General features: G+C 43.9%; 1 protein-coding gene across 1 annotated transcript in view; it reads right to left on the minus strand.

Moving 5' to 3' along the window:
* Positions 1–1,341: 1,341 nt before the first annotated feature.
* ctsa (cathepsin A) overlaps positions 1,342–21,603 on the minus strand; it is a 42,267-nt gene continuing 22,005 nt past the window's right edge. Inside the window, 6 exon segments of the mRNA XM_078236046.1 lie at positions 1,342–5,213; positions 7,232–7,333; positions 9,984–10,073; positions 15,072–15,147; positions 19,192–19,340; positions 20,874–20,958. Coding sequence (XP_078092172.1) covers positions 5,130–5,213; positions 7,232–7,333; positions 9,984–10,073; positions 15,072–15,147; positions 19,192–19,340; positions 20,874–20,958 — 586 coding nt within the window. The 3' untranslated portion in view covers positions 1,342–5,129.

Raw genomic sequence — 21,603 nt, forward strand, 5'->3', positions numbered from 1 at the left:
AAACGGGCCATCTAAAATGGCGATTTGTAAAGCACTCTGGGACAATTGGGCAAGAACTAAAACGACAGGCTGCAGCCTAAAAGACAGATAAACAGGCTGCACAGACAGGTGAATACACAGGATATGGGTCATCTCCAGGACAAGAGACTTTCTGGTTAAACTGGGTTATTTACCAGACATAGGGGCGCCGTAACCCCTTATTTGGGAGGGAGGTGTGTATTCTACATGCCCCCAGCAACTAGACATGGCCTTTGGGGACACACCCAGAGATTGATGTGGCAGCACCCGATTGGACTTTATCGATCAGGCTGATCAAGTCCTGATCGATTGATTGGCAATGGCCAAAAGGAGCGCGAAACCCAACGGGGTATAAAGGGTACTGCACAACCAAGAATCTCTCTCTCTCTCTGACCCCACGAACGAGCTACAACAACAGTGACCGTTGCCAGTGACGACCAGCCCGAGGAGAGCCACCACACCTGAGAAGGAAGGAAGACCAGAGCCAGAGTGCCAGACCAGACCAAAGGACCAGACTACACAGAGGACGACCGAGACCAGCGCAGAAAGGCCAATATCTGCTGGGTACTTGCCAGTCACGCTAAGTCAAGGTCTCGTATTGAACTTTAACTTTAGTATTTTCTGTAAGATAACTTGTTGGTTGGGTGGGTGATTATTGATTGTGTGTTATAAATAAATATTGGTTGTACTAACAAGACGTCTACTCGCAGTTCTTTGTCTATCGTATAAGGGTTAAAACAGACTGTGCGGCAGGCACAACAACTCATAATACCTGGGATTTCAAATTTCATCCACGTAACAAATAGCAATGTGATAATGTCCAGATGATTTTTTTTTAGGCAATGTTGATTGGCCCAGACACCAGGGCTAATTCCCTCACTCGCCTTCAGAAGCATCATGAGATATTTCACATTTACTTGAAAGCACAATCAGAATCTTGGTTTCATACCTGGTACTTCCAAAAGCATAGCTCTCTCTCTTGCTATTGCATTACAGAGTCAACCTACGTATGCTCAATTCTACAAGTCATACTTAAACCAGCAACCTTTTTGAGTCACCACTGAGCAGCAGCCAACTACTTAAGTCTAGTTAGTAAGATATTCTCACTGAAGTGTTCAAAATAATATTAAAACAGCGGAAGAAATCCTTTTTGAGAACACTAACATATTCCAAAACACAGCAGATCACAGATACTAGAGACAGAGTTTCCCCACCAAGTAAATACAAAGCCACATTGTGTTAGTCTGCGAGGAATGCTGAGATGATGTGGAGATGCCAGCGTTGGACTGGGGTAAACACAGTAAGAGTTTTAACAACACCAGGTTAAATTCCAACAGGTTTATTTGGTAGCAAATGCCATTAGCTTTCAGAGCGCTGCTCCTTCGTCAGATGAAGTGGATATCGGAGAGATATTCATCAGATGGAGTGGAATGCTGAGACAGCAGATTGCCATTGAGGAAGCCTTACAACAACCCGATACCCACACTAAGTAAAGCTTACAGGCCAACATATTGAAGTAATATGTCCTCTTTCTCCCCTTCCCGAGATTATCCACCAGCCCTCAATCCAGGGATATATTTCTTGATCCTTACTTTCTTGATCCTTACACTGCCTGCAATGACTTTCCTTCTCACCAGTCCACAACTCAACCACCCTCAAAGAATAGAGTCTTTCTGCCCAAAAGCCCCAAGGTGTGAATATTTATCCTGGTAGTTGGTGCTTTTTATGTACATAATAGGGCGACACATTGGCAGTGGTTAGCACTGCTGCCTCTCAGTGCCAGGAATCCGGGTTCCAGCTTGGGTGACGATCTGTGTGGAGTTTGCATGTCCTCCCCATGTCTGCATGGGTTTCCTCCCACACTCCAAAGATGTGGGGATTAGGTTAATTGGCCATGTTAAATTGACCCTTAGTATCAGCATTTATTGCCCATCCCTAGTTGCCCTTGAACTGAGTGGCTTGCTCGGCCATTTAAGAGTCAACCACATTGCTGTGGTTCTGGAGTCTCAGACCGGGTAAAGATGGCAGATTTCCTTCCCCAAAGGATGAGTTTTCCCCGACAATCAACAATGATTTCATGGTCATCAGTAGATTCTGAATTTTTTTTATTGAATTCAAATTCCACTATCTGCCATGGCCGGATTGGAACCAGAGTCCCCAGCATATTAGCTGAGTTTCTGGATTAATTGTCTAGTGATAATACCACAAGGCCATCCCCATCCCTTTTGAAGTATCCCATTCTCTTTTGATCAATTTTGAGAATTTGATCAAATTCTCTTCTCTTGATAAATTGGGCCAGTGGGCTGACGAATGGCAGATGGAGTTTAATTTAGATAAATGCAAGGTGATGCATTTTGGTAGATTGAACCAGGGCAGGACTTACTCAGTTAATGGTAGGGCGTTGAGGAGAGTTACAGAACGAAGAGATCTAGGGACATAGGTTCATAGCTCCTTGAAAGTGGAGTCACAGATTGAGAGTGGTGAAGAAGGCATTCAGCATGCTTCATTGGTCAGAACATTGAATACAGGAGTTGGAACATCTTGTTGAAATTGTACAAGACATTGGTAAGGCCACACTTGGAAACTGAATTCAGTTCTGGTCACCCTATTATAGAAAGGATATTATTAAACTAGAAAGAGTGCAGAAAAGATTTACTAGGATGCTACTGGGACTTGATGGTTTGAGTTATATGGAGAGGCTGGATAGACTGGGACTTTTTTCTCTGGAACGTACAAGGCTTAGGGGTGATCTTATAGAGGTCTATAAAATAATGAGGGGCATAGATCAGCTAGATAGTCAATCTCTTTTCCCAAAAGTAGGGGAGTCTAAAACTAGAGGGCATAGGTTTAAGGTGAGGGGGAGATACACAAGAGGGTCCAGAGCGGCAATTTTTTCACTGAGGGTGGTGTCTGGAACAAGCTGCCAGATTTAGTAGTAGAGGCAGGTACAATTTTGTCTTTTAGAAAAGCGTTTAGACAGTTACATGGGTAAGATATGTATAGAGGGATATGGGCCAAATGCGGGCAATTGGGACTAGCTTAGGGGTTTAAAAAAAAGGGTGGCATGGACAAGTTGGGCCGAAGGGCCTGTTTCCATGCTATAAGCATCTATGGCTCTATGAGCTACAGTCAAATCAGATTCCATCAATTTGGGAATGCAATCCAGATCAGAACTCACTGCTTATTCGGGTGGGAAAAGAAACTGTTCCCACAGACATCTTTATTACAGTGAAAGAGGACAGGTATAAATGTAACACTCCAGTATTTGAAAAGCTTTGAGGGAAAGCTGGTTAACATTCCCTGCCGTTGCCGCTCTGAAACTGGCCACAACTTCAGAATTTAGCACAAATTCAGATTCATGTGGAAACGCCAAAATTGTGATCACTGCTCTGTCGTAGGCCCCAATGTGGACTAACACCCACCCATAGCCAATGAAATCAATTGAGTTAATGATAAAATGCCATTTTTCTCCTCATCTCACAATCAGAAACCCCATCCAAAGTTAAGCTTGTTCAATGATTTATTGTCACATGCATTGGGGTACAGTGAAAAGTGTTGTTTCTTGTGCTATACTGACAAAGCACACGGTTCAGAGTACAGAGGAGAGAAGGGAAGAAGTACCTGGATTTTGTATGGTGACCTGGGTAATAACTACTGCTGAACAATCTGTCTGGCCCTGAGCCAATCATTTTATATCTGTGCGACGTTCTTCAACATCTCCATTGTGATTAATCACTAATTATCGATTTTTAAAAAATAATCCTACTCAAAGTTTGATCACGATATTCACCTGAGCCCCCCCCCCCCTCTCTATACATCCTAATGTTTTTATCCATTTAGAATGATTTGATTATCAGTGCATTTTCATTTCCTGGTTAGCCCCTGGGAGCAGCTGCTTGGACATCACTGCAGCTCGTCACTGGGAATCGCCAGTACAAAACGCTACAATTGCACATCGGGGAAATTACACATCAGAGACAACTGGATTTCTTTAGTGGGACTCTTGACAAGGCAAGAACGGCCTTGCTTTGCCGAGGACTACAAAGTCCGTGCCAATGACAACAACTGCACAACAAAGTTGGAGCTCAACCTGAGACATTTTCCTCTGGGCTTTATCAGCCCACAGAAGAAACTGGAGTACAATAAACAGAGTGTGTGGCACAGCAGCGAAGATCAAAAACAGCAAAGCACAAAACCTGAAGGAGCGCCAACTCCATTCAGCTCAGGGATTTGAAAGCTTCAGTTTCTTCTATCGGCTCAACATTTTTTTATATTCATTCATGGGACACGGGTGTCACTGGCTAGCCAGCATTTATTGCCCATCCCTAGTTGCCCAAGGGCAGTTGAGAGGCAACCATATTGCAGTGGCTCTAGAGTCACATGTAGGCCAGACCAGGTAAGGATGGCAGATTTCCTTCCCTAAAGGACATTAGCGAACCAGATGGGTTTTTACAATAATCAGCTATGGCTTTATGGTCATCAGTAGATTCTTAATTCTAGGTTTTAAAAAAAATTGAATTCAAATTCCACCATCTGCCGTGGCGGGATTCGAACCTGGGTCCTCAGAACATTAACTGAGTTTCTGGATTAATAGTCTAGCGATAATACCACCCAGGCCATCGTCTTATTTTTGACAGGACATCTTAAGTTCAAATCAAAAGCCACTTAAGGTTTCCAGGCTGGGTACCAGGAGTTGGTCAGGTTTCAGAATTTGTCTATTTCTTGATTTACTGGCTTGTTACTTCTGTTGATGTGCACTAATAGAGGCGCTGTTCCCCTTTTGGCGAACAACAGAAATGTGCCACTAACTGCATTGAGGCCGTGTCCCAGGACGTATCTATGATTGCAAAGGAGGAGGTGTCCCAGGAGTGCGCCAATTATTGAAGGCATTCCTTGGGAGTGTTGAATGTTCACACAGAAAAATCCTGGTAGAGTGTGTTAGGAGGCAATACCTCTTGGTCGGAAGTGATGTTCAATGAATGGCTCACAGCCTTCAACAACATCAACTCCTTCCAAATACTGTCTCAGAACACACTAAATTCTATTCTGATATTCACTTGTCCAGCAATGTGATCTTCAGGCTTGCATGATGCAATTCATGCCACTCAGTCTCAATATGGCTTCTTCAGTAAGAAACGGCTGAAAAACGTAAAGGAAGCTTCTGGCTTGTCTGACGGCACCATGTGGCCTGCTCCCTGTGAATCAGATGAGACAAAAATCAATGATATAATTGTTAGAAATGTAACGTCTAAATCAGTGGTTCCCAAAGGGTGCGGCGCGCCACACTGGTGCGGCGAGAGAGGATGGCAAGTGTGGCAGGAAGATTCAAGGACAATCAAATAAACATTTAAACATGGTTTAAACAAGCATTGTTTTATACTTTCTGGATGTCCCATGATCATATTATAAAGCAGCTGTGTTCTATGTTATGAATCAAGCACTGCGAGGAGTTTTTCTTTGTTTTTGAATGTATTTCTTATCAATAAAATTTCAGTGTGGCGCGAGCAAATTTTTATTCCGAAAGTGCGGCCCCGTGAAAAAAGTTTGGGAACCACTGGTCTAAATTATTGATATCCACTTTCTTCCTCTGCTAAACTTTGTCCATCGCCGCTGAAGGACCAAACCTGTAGACCCTTGACGTGCACTAATGACTATTCTGCTGATTGGGAGCCCCACCTAGTAAAATGCTCCATGGCACATCACGAGAGTGAGAGCTGATAAAAACTGCTACTGAAGCAAAGTTTGGGGCAGAATCTGATGCTTTCCCCAAGGCGGGTTCTGAGGTGCGGAGTGAACTTGGCCACCCAGATGAAATTACATTAGGGTCAGGGTGGCAGAAATTCTTAAGGGGAGGCATGGTGGCATAGTGGTTAGCACTGCTGCCTCAGTGCCAGGGAATCACTTGGGTCACTGTCTGTGCGCAGTCTGCCCGTTCTCAGTGTCTGTGTGGGTTTCCTCCGGGTGCTCCGGTTTCCTCCCACAGTCTGAAAGATGTGCTGGTTAGGTGCATTGGCCATGCTAAATTCTCCCTCGGTGTACCCGAACAGGCGCCGGAGTGTAGGGACTGGCGGTTTTTCACATAACTTCATTGCAGTGTTCATGTAAGCCTACTTCTGACAATAATAAATAAACTTTAAACTTCATCTCCCCAGCCTCAATTTTTAGGCTGGAGGAAGTGGGTGTTGGTAGGGAGGGAAAGTGACATTTACAATTTTCCTCATCTCGGGCAAGGGGGCACCTCACTCTGAAGGCCCCCCTCAGAATTTGGCTCCCCGCATCCAGACGTTGGAACTCCAGGACTCCCTACCCCCCCGATGCTGTGGTCACCCCGCTCCCCTCCCCTACTCTGCTCTGCTCTTGACGTATCATACCCTTCTACCCATGGGCTTACCTTTTCGAAGGTCCCAGGACTCAGTCCCAGGCAGAGAACCGCTGTACCACTTCTGGCCACTGCAGTGCTGTGACTGGCCAGGTTGAAGAGCTGTTTGGCCAATCTGATTGAAGTCCTGCCCACTGCCAATCAACATTCAAGTTTATTAAATGGCAGTGGGAGTTGAGAGTTGGTGTCTGCGCGTTAGGTGTCGAGATGGCAAGCACCAATTGCTCACTTTTCTTAAAATCCTATCCTTGTTGGTAGAAGAATTGAGAGGAGTTGGGAGGAGGGAAGCTCCAAAGTTTACAAGGGAATTCCAGAGCTTGGGGTCTCGGCATGTTCGACCTGGACTCCATGAGAATTCATGGATCCTGGAATCAAATGTTGAGAACTCCCTCCCAACTGGGAATCGTTGATTGGCCATGCTAAAAATTGCCCTTAGTGTCCTGAGATGCATAGGTTAGAGGGATTAGTTGGGTAAATATGTAGGGATATGGGAGTAGGGCCTGGGTGGGATTGTGGTCAGTGCAGACTCGATGGGCTGAATGGCCTCTTTCTGTACTGTAGGGTTTCTATGATCTTTCTATGAACTGCATACCACTGGCATGGACAAGTTGGGCCAAAGGACCTGTTTCCGTGCTGTAAACCTCTATGACTCATCTTTCCTCCCCTAGCTCTTTTCTTGTTTATAAACTGTTAAATCTCTAATTTCTTCCAGTTCTGATGAAAGGCCGTCAGCCTGCATCGTGAACTCTGTTTCTCTTTCCGTGCAAGCTGCCTGACCTGCTGACTATTTCCAGCATTTCTTGCTTTTTATTTATTATTCATGTGAAGCCATACCTTTATTGTCAGAAAAGCAAGGTTGCCAAACTCCTTGACAAATCCGCCCACCTGATCACCATTCTCATCCTTATACAGCCAGGTCCGACGGTTCACCGTCACCTGGGGGGGGGGGGGGGGAAAGAGAAGATAAAACAGACGCACACAAGATGAAGCTGAGCTTTTAACACAATATATACCAAAAAGCAGCAACATCAACCCTCCACCACTCCGCTCTCCTCAGCAATGTGGGTCCCACAACACATTATGAAGATGGGAGATACCTCTGCCGACTGCAGACTTCGGATCGTAAGATTTGTTTTGCACAGGATCTAGAGAGATTCCAAAATCCACAGCTCCTTCCATCCCTCAGCTCTCTCCGCATGGTGACACAGTGGTTAGCGCTGCTACATCACAGCACCAGGGACCTGGGTTCGATTCCAAGCTTGGGTCACTGTCTGTGCGGAGTCTGCACATTCTCCCCATGTGTGCATGGGTTTCCTCCGGGTGCATTGGCCATGCTAAATTTTCCCTCAGTGGGATTTTCACAGTAACTTCATTGCAGTGTTAATGTAAGCCTACTTGCTGGAGAAAAGAACATTTTACCATGGTCGTTACAGCTGGTGGTGGCAAAGCTTTTGGAAACAATAACCGAACTACATTCATTTGTGTGAATTGTCTAAATATAAGTTGAAGTTAATTTATTAGTGTCACAAGTAGTTACTGTGAAAATCCCCTAGTCACCACACTCCTGCGCCTGTTCAGGTACATTGAGGGAGAACTTAGCATAGCCAATGCACCTAACCAGCGCGCCTTTTGGACTGTGGGAGGAAACCGGAGCACCCGGAGGAAACCCACGCAGACATGGGGAGAACATGCAGACTCCGCACAGTGACCCAAGCCGGGAATTGAACCCTGGCATTAAGGAAAGCCAACACAGATTGGTTAAGGAAAAATCATGTTAAATTATATGGATTCAAATTTTTGCAAAGGGAGGGTTGATCAGGGAAATGTGTTTGGATTCACAAAAGCTGTCTGGTCCTGCGCCAGATTTTAGGATTACCGACAAACTTGGAATAAAAGGGAAAATGGCAGCAAGGATGGCCAAGTGTGATGGCCAATATCATGATGGACTAGAAGTGGAAGTGAATTCTCGGCTGGTCCTGTTTATTTTCCTTTTGCAGTAGTGTGTCTGGTTGTCCTTTTAAATAATTTCCATTTGGATGGTTACAATGGGCTATGATTAAAGTTCAGCTGATTTCACATTTTTCATGCTGTGGTCTGCGTGTCACAAACAGCTCTGTTGCTTAAATTGGACCATATGGGATTTGTTTTTTTAAGAAATGTAAAATCTGGCACTGTTCGCTCTCAAGCTCTTCCTCCCCATCGCCCACTGCTATTATGAATCCTCCACAGGTCAGGCGATGGCCTCGCGGTATTATTGCTAGACTACTAATCACAAAACTCAGCTAATGTTCTGGGGACCAGGATTTGAATCCCGCCAAGGCAGATGGCGGAATCTGGATTCAAAAAAAAATATCTGGAATTGAGAATCTACTGATGACTGTGAAACCATTGTCGATTGTCAGAAAATCCATCACTTCCTTAATGCCCTTTAGAGAAGGAAATCTGCCGTCCTTACCTGGTCTGGTCTACATACAACTCCAGAGCCACATCCAGTCTCAACTGCCTTCTGAAATGGCCTAGCAAGCCACTTAGTTCAAGGGCGACTAGGGATGGGCAATAAATAGTGGCCAGCCAGTGACACCCATGTCCCAGGAATGAATAAAATAAAGTTTATTAAAGAATTAAAATAAAAGCATTTTTCTGATTTGATTTAATGAATCTGAATTTTGATTCTTTGCCACACTGGTGCACTATTGAAAATATTCGCATTGTTGCGAAGTTGCGTAGAGTAATTGTAGATTGGGAGGTAGGAAGTTTAAAAGTGGTGCTTTTTCTGTGCTTAGAGATTTAAAAAATGCAAGTACATAGAGAACCCAAAGTGAAACATTTGTATCAAAAGGTCAAGCAGCAGTTTTACCAAGACAACAGACTTTAGAATTTTTTGAATTTAGCCAATCAATTTGAATCAGGCACTTAGATACCAAAAACCTATTAAATTTAAATTTGATGGTTTCAACAACCTAGGACCAATCCTATTGTGGAAAATATTGATATGTCATCACAGGTATAAAAGGAGAGAGAGGGAGAATCGCTGGCTCTCATAGCTTCATCAATGTCTTAGAGAAAGCACCATCTGGATAGCAAAGGTACCAAAGAAGAAATAAGTTCCAGACAGAAGAATTAGAGAAAGCCCAGAATATTCCAGAAGAGACAAACCCTGGTTATAACTTAGAGAGTGACTAAATTCTATTTTGTTAATGAGTGGGAATTGTATTAATTTGAACAGTGTACCATTAGAATCTTGTTTTATTCGGGAATAGTTAACAGAAAGATTTATTCGGTTTGTTAATAGTTTAGTTAATTTGCTCACTGTTAGATAAATAAATTGTTATGTATTGATTTTAGCATGTGTCGGGGATTATTTTGCATTTAACCACTAGAAGTTGCTGAAGGGCAGGTCACACCACTAAGGTGAGGTACTCCTCTGGGTGTTTCGGTGTTAGTTCTCAGAGGGGGGGGGGGGGGGGGGGGGGGTGGGGGTGGGGAGAGATCAACCTCCGCTTTATAATATGCAGATGCACACAGCTCAAAAAGCCACTCACATCTGATACTGCAAACAAGCCACAGAATATAGACCAAAACCCACCTTCTGCTGGAGAGATTCCACAAACCACTCGTCTCCCAGGAAGTTGCAGGCCATGTCCACATCTCCGTTATAAACCAGGATCTGGTATTTCTGTTAACAAAAACGCAGCCAAATTGACACCAGATAAAAGAATCAATTTAACTTTCAATACAGAGAGATTGGGAAGTATTTGCAGCATAGACCGAGAGCCAATAGACAATATTCACCCGAGACACCAGAGAATTCAGTACTTAATCCTGCAACAGAGAGATAACAGAGGGGCAGTGGCACAAACTGGGAGAGCACCTGCCACTTGTCACCGCTCACAGCTCTGTGAGAGAGAGAGAGAGAGAGACTTGCTGACTCTCAGCTGCATTTATGTCTTAAAAGAAAGCACCATCTGAATAGTAAAGGTACCAAAAGACAGAGGTTCCAGACAGAAGAAATCAACAGAGAAGACCAGAAGATTCTGAAAGACGCCAAGCTTGGTTATAATTGAGAGTGCGACTAGAAAGTTATATTTCTTTGTTAGCAAGTGGGAATTCCATTAGAATTGTGTCTTATTTAGTTTGTTAATAGTGGAACTAACATGTTCACTGTTAGACAAATAAAGTGCCTCTTGTTGATTTTACAGAGTGTCTCTCAGGTAATTACTTTGATTTAACCACAAAGTTGCTGAAGAGCAGATATTACCACTTCCCACACACTTAACAGATGAGAGGTACTCCTCCAATAGTTGCGTGTTAGTTCTCAGAGGGCGGGGGGGGGGGGGGGGTGTGGAAGATCAACCTCCGCTTCATAACACTGGAAACCATACAACTTTGAGTAAGGGCATAATTTGCCTAGGCTGAAAACCTCCTTCACAACCATTGATACTAATAGCCTTGTGTACACACAGAGTGGCTTCACAGGCTGGATACCGGAGGGCTTCTGGTAAGTGCATTCTGGCAGGAGAAGTACAGCAAGAAATACCAAAAGTTTAGTTTGTTTTATAATGAAATCCAGTCGCCATGATGGGGAAGCTAACCCAGTTGATTGGAATGTTAGGAAACCAAAAGGTAGTTTTGAAATTTTGCCCACTTGTATGGGTAAACATTCGAAATTAGATAGAGTTTTAGGTAGGTTTAATTTAATGTGTGTGTGCTTGGAAAGGAGCTGCAGTTAAAAGCTACAGACAAAATATGTTTGTGTGTGTGTGTGTGTGTGTGTGTGTGGAGGTTAGCTTCAATCCCAGCTGAGATTCTATCGTGATAGAGAGCTCTTCAGCGTGAAATGTAAATATCATTGCTCGGCAACTCGGGGGGCCCTGCAGGTCATTTTATTTTGTTCTTTAGTTTTTAGCTGAAAGAAGGCAGTCTGAGAAGCAGCTAGAAGGCAGCTCTCAGCTCTGCTCAAAGCTGGAAATGGAGTAATGGTTCAGACAGCCAGTGCCAAAGATCTAAAGGGCAACTAGTTAGAAGCTAGAGAAATAAAGAAAAGTCTGGAGCTAAAGGGAATAAAGAAGAAACTGAAAAATAGAACAAGATTGTGTTGACACCAGACAAAACTGAGAAGAAATCGATTGGTGAGGATACTAGAGAAAGAGGAGGCCGTGGCCTGGTGGTGTTATTGCTATCCAGAAACTCAGCTAATGGCTCTGGGGACCTGGGTTCAAATCCCACCACAGCATTTGGTAGAATTTGAATGCAATAAAAAAAAAATCTGGAATTAATAATCTACCGATGACTATGAAACCATTGTTGATTGTTATGTCGTTTCAAGTGCTCATCCAAATATTTTTAAGGTTGTAAAGGTTTCCAGCTTCCACTATACCTTCCCAGGCAGCATATTCCAGACTTCCATCACCCTCAGTGAATTTTGTGTTCTCAAATCCCCTCTGAATCTTCTGTCCTTACCCTAAAACTATGCTCGTGTTTGACCCTTCAACCAAGGGGAACGGCTGCTTCCGATTCACCCTGTCCTTACTCCTCAAACTTATACTCAATCACGTCGACCCTCAGCCTTCTCTGCGCTGAAGAAAACAATCCAAGCCTATCTAGTCTCTCGTTATAACTCGAATGTTCCATCCCAAATGACATCCTAGTGAATTTCCTCTGTACCTCCTCTAATGCCATCACATCCTTCTTATAGTGAGGTGAACAGAACTGCAGAGTTCTCCAGCTGGAGCCTAACCAACGTTCTGTACAGCTACAACATTCCCTCCTCGCTCTTATATCATTTTATATCATTTATCAAACAATACGTGATGTAGGAGGGTTAAATTAGGCCAATGGAAAACACAATCATGGTTTGATATTATAACATTAACACAATACTGACTTAAGAGTGAATGATCTTAGACTATAGAGAGCACTGACGAGAGCCATTATAAAAGACAGCTCTAACTGAATAACAAGTATTCCTCATTTAAAACATGTATTTTGAATTTATAAAACAGATGCAGTTTGCTTTTAGAATATATTTTGTAAAACTTGAGCTAACAGCAGGGTTTGACGGGATGAAGTTGCAGACAGGGCCTGCATTCCGTGGGACAATGGTTCTACTGAATGCGGCTACTTTATCAGCAGTTGTCAGGAACAAAATGGCTACCAATGACAGAGTGATGAATAGAAATATACAGCTCAGAACTGATATCGCAGGTGCAAGGCAGACACAAGGATTTTCTCAGTGTCGGACGAGTGTCACGTGAGTTTGAGTCTGGGAATCACTGCCATTGTCCAGCGTCCTGTGTTGCTGGGCAATAGACGAAGGTAACATCCGAAGTTAAGGACAAATAAGTTCCGATGAGCCCCGGATGTAAATGTTATTGGCTGGAGTTGGAGAGAGAGATGATTATTGACTGATTTGTATTAATGTTTATTGGATGCTACCAGAAAGGTGAGAAGAATGATTTTGAAAATGTATAATGGCCCTCAGAGGCATTGTATTTCAGAGTGAATTTGTACTGCCCACATTCTCTACCTGGAGCGCTGGGCTACTTTATATCATTCTCCCATTCGATCATTTGTTTATTAAAGTCATGTCTTAAAAAATCAGTAAACTGAGTTTCATGAGTCTCTGTATTTGGCTTAGGATTAGCAATACATAGCCTCAAAAGGAAACCCCCGTCAACAATTAGGGACCCAGCATTAAACTTGTGGTACACCACTGGGCACTGGCCTCCAGTCACTCAAACAGTCTTCTACCATCACCCGTTGTGTCCTATTCCTAAGCCAATTTCAAATCCATCTTGCCAACTTTCCCTAAATTCCACCTGCTTCAACCTTCTCAATCAGACTCCCATGTGGGACTTTGTCAAAAGGCTTCGCTAAAATCCATATAAACTACATCAACTGCACTTCCCTCACCCACACACTCGATCACATTTTCAAAAAATTCCAACAAATTGTCAGGCATGACTTCCCTCTGACAAAGCCATGCTCACCATTCCTAATTAACTCAGGCCTTTCCAAGTGGAGATTAATTCTCTCCTTCAGAATTGTCTCCAATAATTTTCCCTACCACTGACAGGAGACTCAGTGGTCTATAATTTCCTGATTCATCTCTACCACCTTTCTTGAAAAGCGGAACCACATTAGCCGTCCTCCAGTATTTCTGGCACTTCCCGGTGGCCGGAGAGGAATAACACATTAGTGTCAGAGCTCTTGCAATTTCTTGCCTTGCCTCCCACAGCAGCCTGGGATGCAATTCACCTGGGACTGGAGATTTGTTCATTTTAAAAAAATCAGTCAGAGCCTCCAATTCCTTCCCATTTCTTACGTCAAACTTTACAACTTCCTCAGTAAGGATTATATTCACTGGAGTTCAGAAGAATGAAGGGGGATCTCACAGAAACCTTATAATATTCTAACAGGACTAGAGGGTAGATCCAGGACGGATGTTCCAGATGGTGGGGTTGTTCAGAACTAGGGGTCATATTCTAAGGGTACAGGATCAACCGTTCAGGACTGAGACGAGGAGAAATTTCTTCACCCAGAGAATGGTAAGCCTGTGGAAATCGCTACCACAGAAAGCGGTCGAGTTAGTGATGTTAGTGTACCTTTAAGAGCTTTTTTTAAAATCATGATCACATTCTTAGGTGATATCATTGTGGGAGGAGAAAAACTGTGGGCAGGTCAGGTGACAAGAGATCATGTTTCAGTTTTGTCTTGGCTGCAATGTTAGAAGCAGAGCCGAAAGTCGTCTCTCTCTCTCTCATTTTTATTTTGAAAGTTTTACCAGTTAAGTGAAAGCACGTCTTGTTTGCCATCCTGCAGTAAAAAGTCTGTGCTTTGGGGCTTTGCAAAACTGTCTCGTCTTCAAACTGTTCTCAGTCTCAAGAGTATTTGAGTACAGAATTCAACTAACAGACTCAATCCCAGTATCACGTGAGCAGTAGTCTATGCTGTGTTGAACCTGTTTAAAGGGTTGTTTATGGAGGTTGGTTTTGATTGGGATAGCTTATATATATTAGCTTAGGGGGTTAAAAAAAAAAAGGGCGGCATGGACCAGTTGGGCCGAAGGGCCTGTTTCCATGCTGTAAACCTCTGACTCTATATTCATTAAGGATTATACATTATCATGATTGTTTGTAATTGATAAAAGTTCTTGCTAATTTTCTTACTATACATGTTAACTATATTCTTAAATAAACTTTGTTTGATAAAAGCTCCCCAGTGGGTCACTTGAGTCATACTTGAAGTGAAACATCTCATGTTTATCCGAGCCAAATTAAAAATGCAAACCTTATGTTTCAGGCGGGCTTCATAAAACACTTGAGTTTCTGACCTGAACCATAATAATGTTATCAAAAATTGAGGTGAAGGGGATCAAAGGATATGGGAGGCGGGAAGGGGGGGGGGGGTGGGATCAGGAGTTGGATGATCAGCCATGATCATAATGAATGGTGGAGCCAGCTCAAAGGGCCAAATGGCCTCCTCCTGCTCCTATTTTCTGTGTTTCTATAATGAGATGCCACTCAATAACTAGGCAATACAATAAAGCTTCATCTCCCCACAATCCCAAATCTGTGTTATATGATGAAATCAGCGTTATCTGATTAAAACATGCACAGTTTGCAAAAGTTAACTTGGAATAAGAATGGAATAGAAGGAAGAATGTTTCAATTACCCTGGCAGCCAGCAGTTTCATGTACTGATCCTTCATATCAGTGTAGAGGGACTGATAAGCCAGGTTCACTGCCGTACTAGACAGGAGAACAACAGAACAGTTAAAAGCAATCCAGTCCTTCCAAGTTTCCTAAGGAGGGCATACATACAAATATCACCACATTCCTGCAAATACAGACTCCCGGAAAAGCTTTTTGCCCATCTCAATTCCAGGAAAACTGTGTGGCTCTTGCCAAAAATATTTTTAATTCACGTACAGCGATAGAAATAATAAAGACAATTCATTTAAATTACTCTGCCCATCTTGAAACCGGTAGGACTGGCTTCAATACTTGCCTTCCAGTTTTACTCATTGGAGAGCTAGATTAGACTGGGGTTAAAACCACCTAATCCCATGGGACTCCTGTCTGGTGCACTGGGTTACAATTACCCCAATATGCCAGCCAATAAGTAGAGGAAGAGAATTCTCAAGGCACTGGACTGTCTTGCATGGTATCCCAGTCCCAAATGGACAGATATCAGATGATTTCACACTCCTAGGCTGGGATCTCGAGTACAGGAGTCGAGTAATCATGTTACAGCTGCACAAAACATTGGTAAGGCCACATTTTTAAAGTTTTAATAGTTTATTAGTGTCATAAGTAGGCTTACATTAACACTGATGAAGTTACTGTGAAAATCCCCTACACTCCGGCACCTGTTCGGGTACATCAAGGGAGAATTTAGCATGGCGAATGCACCCAACCAGCATGTCTTTCGGACTGCGGGAGGAAACCCACGCAGACACGGAGAGAACTTGCAGCCTCCGCACAGGCAGTGACCCAGGCCGGGAATCGAACCCGGGTCCCTGGCGCTGTGAGGCAGCAGTGCTAACCACATTTGGAGTACTGCGTACAATTCTGGTTGCCCTGCTATAGGAAGGATGTTATTAATCTGGAAAAGGTGCAAACAAGGATGTAACCGGGACTGGAAGGTTTGAATTATGAGAGGCTGAATAGGCTGGGACCTTTTTTCCTGGAGCAGAGGAGGATGAGGGGTGACCTCAGAGGTTTATAAAATCATGAGGGGCACAGATAAGAAGAATAGCCAAGGTCTTTTCCCCAGGGTAGGGGAGCCCAAAACTAGAGGGCATAGTTTTAAGGGGAGGGGGAAAGATTTAAAAGGGACCTGAGGGGCAACTTTTTCACAGAGGTGGTGGTAGAGGCAGGTACAATTACGACATTTAAAAAGCAGACACATGAATAGGAAAGGTTTACAAGGATTTGGGCCAAACACAGACAAATGGGACTTGTTCAGTTTAGGAAACCTGGTCAGCATGGATGAGTTGGGCCGGAAGGTCTGTTTTTGTGCTGTATGTCTATTACTCTATCTTCTGCTCCGGCGTCTACAGATTGCAGTTTAAAAAAAACTAAAGCCTACACATTAAAGTTTAACTTGGCTTTCATGTGAGACTGGGCAATCGCCATCGAATGTGCATTCATGGATTAAGAGGGTGAAAGTGACAGTAAGGATAAGTGAATAGGTAAAACTGTGGAAAACAGATTTCAATGTCGCAAACATGAGGCAATCCAGAGAACGTAAAAAGGGTGGAACAGGGGACTTTCTAAATTGTGAAAAGCTAAAAGTAGTGGAGGGGGGTCTAGACACACACATCATTAAAATGTTATGAACAAGTGCAAAGGTACGCTACAGCTATAAGTCGTCTGGTTAGGCCACACACAGAAGACGAGAGCAGTTCTGCATGCACACAGCTTAGGAAGGATATACTGGAGGGAGTGCCGTGCAGATTTACTGCGAGGTTGCCTGGACTTTAAGGGTTAAATTGTGAGGTGAGATTACATAAACCAGGATTGCATTTGTTAGAATTAGAAGGCTAAGGTTGACATGACTGAAGTTTCAACATATTAAAAAGGGGAAGAAGCACATGCGGTAGATAGTGAAAAAACATTTTAGCTATTTGTAGAGACCAGGCCATGGTCACAAAATGAGAGTTAAGGCCTTATTAGGAGTGAAGGTGTGAAACATCTCCACACAACAGAAATGATAATGTAGAGATGCTGGTGTTGGACTGGGGTGGGCACAGTAAGAAGTCTCACAACACCAGGCTAAAGTCTAATAGGTCCATTTGGAATAATGAGTTTTCAGAGTGCTGCTCCTTCATCACTCACCCGATGAAGTAGCAGCGCTCCGAAAGCTCGTGATTCCAAATAAACCAGTTGAGGGTGGCGGGGGGGGGGGGGGGTAAATCCGATGATGCTAATCTGAAATCAGCTCCAGGGCATCAGCGGGAAAGCAGAGCCTGGATCAGTGTCCGAGAAGATAGGACAGCAAGCAAATTCTCTGAACAGGTTAGAATTATTGGTGGGAGGATCTTATCCCCAGAAGTGACTTGTGACCAAGGTGAAAACAAGCTGTAACTTTAGATAAATGGCGAGATAACAATTCTGCTTTGATGGACGATGGATATTTTATGGTTTTCATGGAGGCCCCTATTAACCTGCCCTTGGCCCTCAGTATTTTTGATTGGTGACCTCAGTGTAGGTACAGAGTCAGGCTGTGAATGATGGTTTGCTGTAAGGGGAAAGACTAATGTTGAAAGCAGCAAGAGTAACCGCACAAAGCCAGATACACCAGTAGATTAGATCAAGCTGGAAAAAGATCAGCGCGCATTACCAAACACTTGTTGCTGCATAACAGAACAAGATCAAATAGAACGATAAGATGTGCAAGTAGATCCACAGGTGGCAGGAGTAATACTTTCAGAACAGTGTTAGAGGGAGATGATGGCCTAATGGCAATGGTCGCTGGACTAATAATCCAGACACCCAGGCTAATAAATCAGGAATTGAAATCTAGACTTAGTTACAAAACTAGCATCAATTCATAGAATCATAGAAACCCTACAGTACAGAAAGAGGCCTTTCGGCCCATCGAGTCTGCACCGACCACAATCCCACCCAGGCCCTACCCCCATATCCCCACATATTTACCCGCTAATCCCTCTAACCTACGCATCTCAGGACACTAAGGGCAATTTTTAGCATGGCCAATCAACCTAACTCGCACATCTTTGGACTGTGGGAGGAAACTGGAGCACCCGGAGGAAACCCATGCAGACACGAAGAGAATGTGCAAACTCCACACAGACAGTGACCCAAGCCGGGAATCGAACCCAGGTCCCTGGAGCTGTGAAGCAGCAGTGCTAACCACTGTACTACCGTGCCGCCCCAATTGTCGTAAAAACGCATCTGGTCTGGCCTACATGCAACTCCAGCCCCACAGCAACTGTCCTCTGAAATGTTCAGTTTAAGGGCAAATAGGAACGGGCAACAAATGATGGCTTTGCCAGTGATGGCCACATCTCATGAAAAAAAAGAAAACCGAAATATTTCACATCCTTACGAGATGATCGAGGTATTACATAGGATGGCCATATCACTGTATTGCCCTATCCAGTGTGGTTGTGAGGATACAATACCATGTACCAGTCACAGCATGAAGGGGAGCACACTACACTGGAGGTGATGATGGCCTAGCGGTATTATCGCTAGATTACTAATCCAGAAACTCAGCTAATGTTCTGGGGACCCGGGTTCGAATCCCGCCACGGCTGATGGAGGAATTTGAATTCAATAAAAAATATCTGAATTAAGAATCTGCTGATGACCATGAAACCATTGTCGATTGTCGGAAAAACCCATCTGATTCACTAACGTCCTTTAGGGAAGGAAATCTGCCATCCTTACCCGGTCTGGCCTACGTGTAACTCCAGACCCACAGCAATGTGGTTGACTCTCAACTGCCCTCTGAACAAGGGCAACTAGGGATGGACAATAAATGCTGGCCAGCCAGTGACACCCATGTCCCATAAATGAATAAAAAATGACTTATTAAAATCACAGTGCAACTTTATTAATTGCAAGACGCCATCCACCTTTAGAATGATGAATACTTGTGGTACTTCCCGCTCTTTTGAGGGATAACTTATTGAAACCCCACCCTAAAGCAAGAGAACAACCCCAGTAATAAATTACAGCAGGATGGGCGAGCACAAGAATTTCTAGCCTCACACTCTTACATTTATCACATAGAATGGCTTCAGGGTTCAGAGGTGGTTTTACCTGCACATCTCCCATTTCTGCACAAAGGCAGGAATGTGCAGAGCCTTCCGCACCCTCGGGTCATTCAGGTAGTTGCTGCAGGCAGTGGTGTTGGTGCAAGGGGGATCTAGCCGGACATTTCTGTGGCTCTGTTGTGTATCTTGCAGTTTCTAGAGAAAAAAACCCATAAGATGTGAACATGCCGAGAAAGACAAGAGAAAACGATGCAGTAACACATCACACAAGACCCGCCAAAAGTTCACTCAGTCCCATTTGGTGGTATGTGTCAGAACATTTCCAACTTCCATTAACCCGCAGCTAGGGACCCACCCTTGCTATTTATAAATGGGCACTGATATCAGATAAGGAACAGAGTCAATCCCGTGGTCACACTGCAGCCCAAACCAAAATTTACGTCATCTTATTCCTAAAGAATTCCACGTGACACTTTTCTCCATTTCCACCAGATTCAAATGGAGAACTAAAAATGGAAAATTTTCTCAGGAGGCTAAGGAAATTTACCATGTTGCTACTTATAGATGCATCATAGAAAGCATTCTTTCTGGTTGTACCACAGCTTGGCATGGCTCCTGCTCTGCCCAAGACTGCAAGAAACTACAAAGGGTTGCGAATGAAGCTTGTGACCAAGGTGAAAACAAGCTGTAACTTTAGATAAATGGCGAGATAACGATTCTGCTTTGATGGACGATGGATATTTTATGGCATTCCTGGAGGCCCCTATTAACCTGCCCTTGGCCCTCAGTATTTTTGATTGGTGACCTCAGTGTAGGTACAGAGTCAGGCTGTGAATGATGGTTTGCTGTAAGGAGAAAGACTAATGTTGAAAGCAGCAAGAGTAACCGCACAAAGCCAGATACACCAGTAGATTAGATCCAGTAAACCAGCCTCCCATCCATTGACTTTGTCTACACTTCCTGCTGCCTCAGAAAAGCAGCCAGCATAATTAAGGACCCCGGACATTCTCTCTTCCACCTTCTTCCGTGGGGAAAGAGATACAAAAGTCAGAGGACATGATCACAGGAGGACTGTCTGAACAGAATCAATCTCTACAAGGATTTGCTTTTATTAAAGTACTGGATTCACCATGGCAAACATGAAGGAAGAGCGGGGACTCTCATCACCACACCCGCACCCTGAAACCATTTGCAGCAGCACCATTGGCAGGTTTTCAGGTCCCAGATGGTGGAATTCGAATTCAATAAAAAAATCTGGAATTAAGAATTTGCCGAAGACCATGAGACCATTGCCGATTCTTGGAAAAACCCATCCGGTTCACTAATGTCCTTTAGGGAAGGAAATCTACCATCCTTACCTGGTCTGGCCTACATGTGACTCCGGAGCCACAGCAATGTGGTTGACTCAGCCACCCTCTGAAATGGCCTAGTAAGATACTCCGTTATATCAGTCACTAACTGCGGCGTTTCAAGAAAGTAGTTCACCACCACTTTCTCAGGGGCAACTAGGGATGGGCATCAAATGCTGGCCAGCCATAAATTAATTAAAACAACTACTTTTAAGAAGGTCTCCTTTCCTCATATCTCCTTATGAGACTTGGTGTTGACTTCTATTGGCTGACGAGACTCCAGTGAACCATGCTGGGATGTTCTACCACATTCAAGTCGCTACATAAATGCAGCTTGTTTTCTGGCCACCACCTTTATGTAAAGATTAAAGTGGCTTACCTTCCTCCACCACAGGCTCATTTCGTTTTTGGCAAACAAGGTTCCCAAATCATTGATAACCAGCTGCCTCTGGTTCTCATCAAAGCTGTTGAAAGATAAAAGAACAGCCAGTCACTTACTGCTTTAAATATTTGGCTCTCAATCTGTTTTCTCAATCCGTCAAGTAGCTCCCACCTCACCTGACAGACAGCGACAGCAGTGGTGTCTGCTGACACTCCCTTCACCACATCCCGGTCCACTCCTCAGTCACCACCCCCCCCCCCCCTCCCTTCCCTACAATACCATTCCATGAAAGCGCAGGAGACACACCTATCGTTCCCCCGTCCCACCGTGCAAGGCCCAAAACATTTCTTCCAAGTGAAGCAGCAATTTACACGCGCTTCCTTCAATTTGGTACTCCGTATTTACTGATCCCAATGCAGTCTCCTTCACACGGAGGATACCAAACGCAGACTGGGAGAACACTTTGCAGAAACGCCTCCGATCAGTCCACAAGCATGAGCCCGAGCTGCCTGTCGCTTCTCATTTTAATTCCCCATCCTGCTCCCACTCTGACCTCTGTCCTTGGCCTGCGGCAGTGACCCAGTGAAGCCCAATGCAAGCTCGAGGAATGGCACCTCATCTTTCAACTTGTCACTCGACAACCTTCAGGCCTCACTGAGTTCAATGATTTTAAATCATAACTTCGGCCTCCATTTTGTTCCATGTTTTTATTAGTTGGTTTTTTTTT

Source organism: Mustelus asterias, chromosome 20 (assembly GCF_964213995.1).
Source record: "Mustelus asterias chromosome 20, sMusAst1.hap1.1, whole genome shotgun sequence".
Taxonomy (NCBI): domain Eukaryota; kingdom Metazoa; phylum Chordata; class Chondrichthyes; order Carcharhiniformes; family Triakidae; genus Mustelus; species Mustelus asterias.